Source organism: Condylura cristata, unplaced genomic scaffold, assembly GCF_000260355.1.
Source record: "Condylura cristata isolate star-nosed mole 26May11 unplaced genomic scaffold, ConCri1.0 scaffold00018, whole genome shotgun sequence".
NCBI lineage: Eukaryota > Metazoa > Chordata > Mammalia > Eulipotyphla > Talpidae > Condylura > Condylura cristata.
The window spans coordinates 41,332,698-41,343,090 of NW_004567119.1; the positions used below are offsets into that span (position 1 = coordinate 41,332,698).

At 45.9% G+C, this 10,393-nt stretch overlaps 1 protein-coding gene across 1 annotated transcript in view; it reads right to left on the minus strand.

Moving 5' to 3' along the window:
* Window positions 1–1,440: 1,440 nt before the first annotated feature.
* Window positions 1,441–10,393, minus strand: part of CTSE (cathepsin E) — a 13,510-nt gene continuing 4,557 nt past the window's right edge. The window contains exons 5-9 of the mRNA XM_004685562.2: window positions 6,917–7,116; window positions 4,452–4,574; window positions 2,621–2,762; window positions 2,380–2,478; window positions 1,441–1,698 (exon numbers count right to left, since the gene is read on the minus strand). Of these exons, the coding sequence (XP_004685619.1) occupies window positions 1,534–1,698; window positions 2,380–2,478; window positions 2,621–2,762; window positions 4,452–4,574; window positions 6,917–7,116 (729 nt within the window). The 3' untranslated portion in view covers window positions 1,441–1,533. The remainder of the gene's footprint in view (window positions 1,699–2,379; window positions 2,479–2,620; window positions 2,763–4,451; window positions 4,575–6,916; window positions 7,117–10,393) is intronic.

The following is a 10,393-nucleotide window of genomic DNA, read 5'->3' on the forward strand; positions in this document are numbered from 1 at the left end:
GGTGAGAGGCTTCACCAGAGACAGAGTGGGGAACAGAACAGGCAGATCAACGAAGTACACTGCTGAGGGGAGCAGTGAGCGGGTCAGGAGAGTTCTGCCGCACCATGTGGTCACCTCCGGGGCAGGCGGGAATGAACTCATGCGGAAGCGGCTTTAGATTCTCAGGGCTGTGCTTTAACCTGCTGCACCACCAGGGAGGGCCGATGAAGGTTAATTTTTATAGAATTCAACTATCAAGGGTTTTTTTTGTTTGTTTGTTTGCTTGTTTGTTTGTTTAAAAGAAGTCTTCAACTAACAAATGCAGATCAGAAAGACCACCCCTCAATGGCTGCCGGAACCCTTAGGTAAAATGATGATGGGAGCTTGTCACAGCTGGAGGAGCCAGGCAAGTCCAGAATCCACTCACCAGCCCTGACCTCACAGGGAGGCCCCAGATGTCCTGGGTCCCCTAGTGACGCCAGCACCGTCTGACAGACTCTTGTCACTAAGTCAGGCCTGCAGCGCTAACTACCATTTTATAAGTAAGCCGGGCTCTTGGGGCTACGTTACATAAGGCCTCTGGATTTCAGCCAGCAGACCTCAGAATGTGGTTAAGTCTACAGAGGAAAAGAGACAGAAGAGGTATTTCAAACAAATGCATTTTTTATTTGTTTTTTTTTTAAGATTTATTTATATATGCATACAGAACTGGGGCCAGGGTACATGGGTGGTGAGGGAATACACCAGAGACAGAGTGGGGAGAAGAAAAGGCAGATTGACAAAGTACACTGCTGAGGGGAGAAGGGGGTGAGACAGGAGAGGTCTGCTGCCCCATGTGGGTCAGCTCCCGGGGCAGGATCCAACTCGTGCTGAAGTGGCTGGGGCCAGCTTCATAGCGCTAAGCTTTCACCCACTGTGCACCAGGGAAGGCCAACAAATGCAACTTTTAGCCATAGATCCTGCCATAGATCCTGAACTGTACAAGTGACCAAGCTTCTAGGAGACACTAAGGATATTTGACCTATCGGGATATTTGACTTACATGCACTGACTCCATATCTCAGGTTATTTTTAAGAACTATGGATAAGGTGATACCATGCTAAGAATTTGTGTCAAAATAATCCAGGGATGAAGGGCTAGAGAGAGGAGTGCAGATAAAGCAGACCTGGCCACTTACCTGGGCTGGGAGCTGGCAGGGGTATGCTGGAATTTATTGCACTGCAATCTTTGCTAGTGCAATTGTTTGGCCATCTCCGCCGTTAAGAGTTAGCACAAAGCAGTAAGAATCATGGGCACACAACTTAATTCTTCCATCATGGTGGTGATGGAGGTGTTGTTTGTGTGAAGTATGTTTGTGAGTGTGTGTGTGTGCACAAGCGTGCATTTACATTTCTCCTTATACTCTGCTCCTTATTCAAGCTGCATTTCTGGCACAACAGCAGTTTATTGAAAATGACTTATTGACATGTGTGGAGATGGTCCCAACCTAATACAGCCAGCTGGGTTGCCAAGGGTGGCAGGTAGGCAGGCAGGCACAAACACACCACACCTATTTAGGGTACTGCTGGAGCCAAGCCCACTCGGTTATTCCCCCGGTCAAAGACAGAGTAAAACTGCCTAATGAAGACATCACCCAGGATCCAGAGGGGCCCAGCTGGAGGTTGGATGTCAAGACCTTGAAAGCCGCTGCTACAGTATTCCACTCCATCCACAAAATCCTGAGGTTGGAAAGAAGTAGGTAAGTTCCACACCAGAAGACGGAAGCACTGCCTAGAGGCCGTACTGCGTGGAGCTTAGGTCAATCCCTAATGTCCTCAGTCTCCACAGTGGTGCCACCCAGGCACACATCCTGATGCTGTGGGTGACTCTTGGGTAAATTAGTGCAGGAAAGTGTCACCAAAGTGCAATATTGAAAACCCAGGCCAACATTGTGTGGCGTGAACTGATGTGATCATAGATTTCCACAACTCCCCGGGAGCTTTCTTTCTAACTGGCCTCCAAGCCTAATGAGGTTCCTGTCACAAAAGGCATTTTCTTGTTTGAGGAGAACGGGAGAAGAATGTTAGGGGAGACATAACCTTCTTCTGTACCCCTTTCTTGGCCCAGAGGTTCCTCATGGAACTCTGAGTCTTAATCTCCTCATCTGTGAAATGGCAGGACCGTAACCCCGGTTGACTTGATGGTGGAGCGAAACTCAGTCAAAGAAGCTCAACTTTGTTTTCTGCTACTTCGTGGCGGGATGGAGACTCAGACGCTGCCAGTGGTCTTTTCACCACAGGCAGGTCACAGAGGGGATGCCACTGCAATGGAGGGGGTCTCGGGGTGAATGCTGCCTGAGTGCAACTGTTTGAAAGGGGAAGTGGCAGCTGTGAGTTGCGTAATAAGGAAATGGTTGTTACCAGCAGTGTGTAGGCAGTTGGTTGGAGGGTGTAGGGGACACCATTGATGGTGAAGGTGACATCCGGCATGACGTTGAGGTTGACACACTCCACAGCATACTACAACACACAGAGCAGCCTACCTGCAGGCTTCCCAGCTCCCAAGGGAGGGCCCAGTCTCCCCCGACCCTGAAAGCCCCCACCCAACATCCCTGACCCCCACTCCCACCCTGACCCCCGTCCCCGCCAGGCAGGCCCTCACTTCTCCATGGACCTGCCCTGCTCCGATGGCTTTTTGCAGCTGCTTGATGTTATCGGTGGGGCCTGTGATGAGGGAGGTTCCGGTGTCCACGATGGCCTGGCAGCCTTCCTGGCAGAACATCACTGAGCCGCCCACCTGGATTCTGAGAGCAGAGGCAGCACAGTCAAACCCTACTCCCATCCAGCACCCCCTGCCCCAGAGAGCCCCCCGCACGCCCATGGTGTCCTCTGCACTTCCTCCCTGCATGAACGGTTTTGATTTTGTTTGGACTGAGCCCCATCATGAGAAATGGATCTCCGTCCTCACACTGTACACACACACACACACACACACACACACACACACACGAAATAAACATGTCATGAATCAGTGCGTAACCTATGTATGTCATGAGTACACAATGTTTTCTCTTCCTTTACAAAAACGCAGGTCGCCATGCCCTAGCATGGTGTCATGACCCATGAACAGGGGAATCCCATGCAAGAAGAGCCCTCGGGGACACAGCAGTGTACCCCCAGACCAGCAGAAGCCTGGTGCCTTGCAGCAACTTATTCTGGGCAGAAAGTAAAAGGAAATTTGTTTTTTTGAATTCCTGTGCTGTCTAGGGCAATGCTAGGTACATGGCAGGTCTGGCTGACTTTCTCAGCTGCTCCAGCCCAGACAGTGTGTTAGGTCCAGGCTCTACTTCAAGGCCACCTGCCCATGAAAACTTAAGTTCTCAGACAGAATCTGCCGGGCCCAGGGGATGTTCCCCGCGCCCCACCCCCCCCAACCACCAAGCACTAGCCACCCACTTCCTGTGTGCTGATTTGAATATATGTTTTCTCTTTTTTTTCCTTCCATTTTATTGATATAGAACTAACACACCACACTATATACGTTCCAGATGTACAGCTGGTGACTTGGCATTTGTGTGTGTTCTGAACTGATCACACAATGAGTGCAGGGAACATCTATCCCTACATAGCCAGGATGTTTCTTCCTGTGGTAAGAATTCTTCATAGGCCTCTACGCTGTTGGCAACTTTCAACTAGACGGTGCGGCATATCACACCCCAGAAATTACTCACCTTATATCTAGAAGTTTGTAACTCATGCCCCCTCTAACCAGTTGCCCCACCCCCACCCCACCCCTGGCAACCACTGATCTCATCTGATTTTTTCTGAGTTTGGGAGAGATTTTAGACAAAATGAGACCATATATTATTTGCATTTCTCCAGCTACCTTTATTGACATCGATGCCCCCATGCTGTCACCAATGGCGGGATGTCCTTCTTTTTTAGTGACCTGTTGTGTTCATGTATATGGGTGTACATGTATGTACATACAATTTTTTACCAATATTCATATGTTGGTGGACACTTGGGTTGTTTCCCTGTCTCTGCTATCATAGGTAAAGCTGCAGTGAACATGAGGTGTAGAGATGTTAGATGTGGTACTTTCATTTCATTTCCTTTGCATGAAGAGCCCAGGGGAGCAGCGGATCACACAGTAGTTGAGCCACGTCTCATCTCTGTACAAGCTTCGTGAGGGCAAGAGCTGTTAGTTCATCAGTCAGCCCTTCCCTGGCCTGTTAATTACTGTGAATGAACCAGAGTTGTCTGCTTGTTCGTATGTAAAACATGTTGAATCATCGTGCACCTCACAAGGCAGGAAGCTGAGGACGGGTCCCACACTTGCCGCTCTGGTTTTCCATACAAGTTCTGTACCTCTGCTCAGCAACCCCCTTTGGGTCTCACATGGGCACTACCGGCATCCTCTGCCAGGCCAATTCAGTCAACCTGGTTCGAGCCCCTCCCTCGCAGCACACCAGCCCCACGCAGATACTCACGAGTCCAGCGCGATCTGCCAGTAGCCCTGCGTGGTGACGGGGACCCAGTTCAGGCTCCCAGAGAAATGTGAGTAGTCATAGCCTCCAAAAGTCACCTCACTGCCCGCACCACCTTCTGAGTCCCTGCAAGGAGAGAAGGGCATTGTGTCAGGGACAGGCACCTCGGGAAAGCTTGGCTGGCACGCAGTTCCATGGCTGCACCCACATCAGGTCCCCAGATAGGCAGAATGGCAGCCTGGTCTCCGAGCCCGGGCTTCTGGCCACTGCAGGTCCATCAGTCTGGGGCATGGTGGGCAATAGGGTAGGAGGGTGATGATGGGATAGCAGGCTTGGCCATGTAGCATTTACACAGAACCCAGGGCAGGCCCTGCCTAGGATGTGCTCACCACCTGACTCGCCTTGCCACGCCCCCCAAGGACATCTTTTCCCCACCTTCTTCCCCATTATGCTTGTGCTGGGGCTTGGGCTTTGATGATACCCCTCCTTTGTGTTAAGGAAAAAAAAAAAAAAGCTTTTTTTGAACACAACACGACCAACTAGAGCTTAAGTAATTATTAATTTTCAGTGGCATTGATTTCTCAGATTATGTTCTGACATCCAGCAGGACACAAACAGGATGAAAAACAGTTTCATTTTCAGGAATAAAATAATCTGAAAAATACAAAACTGTGGCTTTGCCAGAAAGGGGGGTCAAGTAGAGGGAAACTGGTCTGTGGGAGTCTCAGGACAGAGGTTTTAGGGAGGGGAGGGGAGCTGACATTTGTGTGGCTTTCAAACAAGCTGTTGTGCTAGGGACTTGATCAACTTGATCGCTTGTATTCCCATGTCTACCTAGTGTCCATCTGAGACTTCAGAGCAAGGAAAGGAAGTCTGACTGCAAAGTCTCTGCTGTTTCCTATCCAGTTCTGTCTTTCCAGGCTGGAAAGGGCTAGAAAGAGCTAGAAAGAATTAGAAAGGGCTGAAAACAAGAAGTGAAAGGGTCCAGACTATCCCACCTCTCACTCAAGTTCTGTCCCTGCATCGTCCCGTCTGCCACCCTACTGGAGGGGAAACAAAATTTGATAGAGGAAATTCAAGGGTCCCCAGATGGGAGAGAACAGGGAAATGGGTTATGCTGTAACAGGAGGGCACAGGCCAGATTGCACCGGGAAGGGGCCAGAAAGGGAAGACGTGTCCTCTCTGAGTAGGGAGGAGGCCTCATTACCACACAGCGGAAGACTGGCATTTTCTCGTATCTAGCACTCTCTTTGGATCTAGTCTCCAAGGACCCAGGTGAGTATGTTCAGAAGCAGGTGAGGCTTCTACCATTTTTCAGCTACAACGTAATTTTTTTTTAATTCAAAAATTGGTAAAATACACATGTCCAGTTCCGGGAGGTATATTCACTCTGTTGTGATGAGTCTCTGGAATGTTTTCAACCGGTAAGACTAAAACTCTACACGTACTACAAAATAAACCCCGTGTCCTCACCACCAATCTCTTATTATATCTGTGATATGACAGGTAACTCCTGTAAGTGAGATTGTGTGATACGTGTCCTCTGGTGATTGACTTACTTGATTAGTATGTCTTAAGTTTCACTCATGTGTGGTGGTGGAAACTTAAGAGCAGAAAAATTCAGGGTGGAAGTTTTCACAAGGTCAAAAACCAGAGGTAGGGGGAGGGATGATTAACCAATCTTAAACCGATGAGGGAGGTTTCCAGTAATCTGAGATGGGGTCAGAGAATATTCTCAGCCACAAAGGAGCAACCCAACCCCAGCTCAAGGCCATAAAACAGCAATTTCATCAAAGAACACCGAAGACCCTGCTTGCTGGTAAAATACAGATCTTGTCCTTTCTAGGCCGCCTGTCTATGGCTATACTGACACCTCTTTTCCTTTTCTCCTTTCTGTCATAAACTGCAGTGTGCTGCTGAATGGAATGGGATGAAATCTCAGATGGCCCCAAAATCCCCATGCACTGAACCCCAACGTCTGAACCCCAACATCAGCACATATTAGAATGTCCTCCCTTTTTCAGGTTGAATAATGTTCTAATTTATGTATATATGGCATTATATTACCCCATTCATTAATGTGTAATAGTTTTGTCAGTGTACTTGTGAATTCTTCCGACCTCCTCCACTGGAATGAAGCTTATCGAGGGCCCATTGTATTCTCAGCCCCAGCAACATGGCCGGTATGTGCTAAGAGCTTAATAAATATTTATTCACTGTATAAATGAATATCCAGTCCAGGGATTACTTAAATCAGGCCAGTGTGGTACTGTTTACAAAGTGCTTTTCACAATGACTTTATGAGACAAACTCCATTTCTTCAAACTTCAGAGAGGGTAAGTATTTTGCCCTAGAGCATACAGCTAGGTATAGGTCAAGCAGGAGTCCCAAGAACACCCCCACCCCCTGTTCCACATGCCTCCTTGAAGTCATAGTCCATCTTAACCTGGGGGCAGGATGAGCCTTACCTGCTCAGGTACACAGAAAACATGGGTAGTTCCACCAACTGCTGAGCCACCATGTTGTCAAACACTGGGGTCACCCCTCCAACAGCCAAATTGGGGTACCCCAGGCCCAGAATTCCATCAAACTCTGCATTTACGAAGGTCTGACCGGGTTCCGTGACACTCTCCCCAAATTGCTGGCCCACCACAGTCAGTCCTTCCACCTGAAAAAGAGCCAGGAGGAAGTGACGTAAGAGGTCTTGATGGAGCCTCAGATGCCCGGATTCTCTCCTCTGATGCTGAATTTTCACCTTCTCCATGTTCCTTGACCAAATGGGCACAGACATGCTTGCCATATTCCCATCCACTTCATCTCTTTATGCAAACTTTTAAACACCCAAGTACACAGAACATCATAAATCGTTATTTATTATTAATTTTCACAAACTCTCTCATCTCTTTATGTCAACTTTTAAACACCCAAGTATACAGGACATCATAGAGAAATCATCGTTATTAATTATTAATTTTCACAAACTCTAATCCACCCCCGTCCGCAAGCTCCCAACTGAAAAACAGGATATTACAAAGCATGCAGCCCCTTCCCTGCACCCCCTGGCACCCTGGCCAATCATTGAACTTCCCCTTAACAGCCACCAGCCTTCTGATTTCTCACAATACCCATTGGATTGCCTAGTTCTGAATTTTCTACAAGTGGAATCAGGCTATGAGCTAATTTGTGCCTGGCTTCTGTTTTTACAGTTATTGCGTGTTGTTGTAACTTGTTCATTTTCAGTAGAATTTCATGGTGGGAATATAACATCATTAGCACCCCATGTACCACAGATGGAGGTTGAGGCTGTCTTCCTCTGTTTGACTGTTGCTAATAGTGCTGCTTATACTTATTTTCTAGTGAACACGTGTGCATTTCTGTAGGACCTAAGCCTGGGAGTTAGACTACTAGAATATAAGGTCGAAATGTGTTTTGCTTGAGTAAATACTGACAAAGCTTTTCCAAAACAACCATCCCAATTGATGCTTCCAATATCAATGTTTTGACCTTGCTCCAAATGTTGACCAGCTCTGGGCATTACTAGTTTAGTCTGCTAGTGCTTACACCATGGTTTGCATATGTTTTTCCTGGTTACTAGTGAAAATGGGCAAAAAGATGTGCACTTTCGTGAAGAGGGTTTTCTGCATTATTATTATTATTATTATTGATGGTTGGAGTTCTTTATGCTGGAATCAAATTCCTTGTTGGATATATGCATTACAACTATTTTCTCCCACTCGCCCCCAACAAAATAAATGAGCAAATGAATAAAAAAAAAAAATCTTCCAGACTGGCAGGTCTTTTTAGAAAAACAGAAAATATGAATTTCAATGTGGTAAAATTTATCTATTTTTCCCCATCATAATTTGTGATTTTTGTAACTTATTTCAGGCATTTTTATCTATCTTAAAGTTATGGATACATTTTCTATGTTTTCTTCTAAAAGCTTTATTGTTTTAGTTTTTTGCATTTATACCTACAATGTATCTGACATTCAATGTGTAAGATAAGAGTCAAGGGTTTCTCTCTTTTTTACTCTATGTAAAGAGCATATTTATTAAATACATTATTTTCTCTATTATCATGTTCAACATAAGTCAGGTGACGATGTATTGTCTGTTCTGTCCCATCTGCATATTTGCTAACCCTGGGTTAATACCACGCTATCTAAGTTACCATCGCTTTATTTTATGTCTTAATATTTGGGCAGCGTTGGACTTCATTTAGATTGTCTTACTGCATTACATCAATATCCATGTACACTTTAGCATTAGCTGGTCAATTTCTAATCAAAAATTGACAGCGGGCCCTCCCTGGTGGCACAGCGGGGTAAAGCACAACACTGAGAATCTAAAGCCGCTTCCGCATGAGTTCGATTCCCGCCTGCCCCGGAGGTGACCACATGGCGCGGCAGACCTCTCCTGACCCGCCCGCTGCTCCCCTCAGCAGTGTACTTCGTCAATCTGCCTGTTCTGTTCCCCACTCTGTCTCTGGTGAAGCCTCTCACCGCCCCTGAACCTCTGGTCTTACCCCAGTTCTGTATGCACAAATAAATAAATCTTTAAAAAAAAAAATTGACAGCATTGAGTAATGGTTTGAAAATTTTTGACTTATCATACTGAGCAATGCATGCATACTGAGTAATGATAAAGCATGGTTTGTCTATTTTAAATTTACTTAATTTATTTTTAAAATATAATTTATTTATATATCTTTAACATCGTTGCTCACTTTTGTACAATGCTTGCTTTCTCCTCCCTGTGGTGCAATGGGTTAGGACACCGCATTGTAACCTGGCAACAGCTACCTGAGTGCCAGTTCCATCCCTGGCCCCGGAGGTGACCCACATGGCACGGCAGACCTCTCCTGACCCGCCCACGCTCCCCTCAGCAGTGTATCTCGTCAGTCAGCCTGTTCTGCTCCCCACTCTGTCTCTGGTGAGTCCTCATATCATCCCTGTACCTTTGGCCTGTATCCCAGTTCTGTATGCATAAATAAATCTTAAAAAAAAAAAATTCCCACTATCCACGCACCATCACCATAGTCTCTTGTGTTCTCGCCCTGTTTTGATCCCTCTCCCTCCTCCTCCCCGGAAGAATGTCTCTGATTTTATAGCTGCCTGTTAATTTTTTGTTGTTATTTTTCCTCTGATTCTTTATTTGGTCCCTCTATATTCCTCCTATAAGTGAAACCATCCAATATTTTTCTTTTTCCTTCTGATATATTTATTCATGGCTATTGAAGACCTTTGTGCACATCCTTGTCAGGGCTTTGACAGTAAGTAGGATTCCCCCCTCAGGGGTAGTCACGTAGCCTTTCACCGCAGAAACACCCAGAATCCTCCACCAGAACCCCTTGTGGTCAACCCTCCCTCTTTCTCCTCCTCCCTCCTCCTCCCCGCTGTGCTGATCTAGGATCAGCTTTCAGGGGCTGGTTTTAAAGTTTCTCTTTCTTTGACCCTATTCTTTAATTTTACTCAATGCTTGGTTCATTTTTGTTACATTTACTACTAAGTATTTGATATTATTATAAATAATGTCATTAAAAATCTATTTTCCTGATATGGAAATTCAATGATTTTTACATTTTGATCTTCTTTTATTGTGTTAGGTGATTAGTTCCTGATGGGAAAAAGACTCTTGATTGGAATGTTGTGTCCTTTTATGTAAATCACAGGATTTTATATGCTAATATTTTTAGAGTTTTTGTATCTACATTCATGAGAAAGAGATTGGTTTGTAATTTTCATTTCCTGTATATAAAATGGTTTTTTCAAACCTTGTTATTAACTTTATGCTGGCCTCATCAGATCATTTATAAAACATTCGTTTTAAATTATCTGGGGCCTTCCCTGGTGGTGTGATGGGTTGGGTTGAAGCACAGTACTGTGAAGCTATCTGCAGCTGCTTCCATGCAAGTTCAATCCCCAGCCAGAGAGGTGACCCACA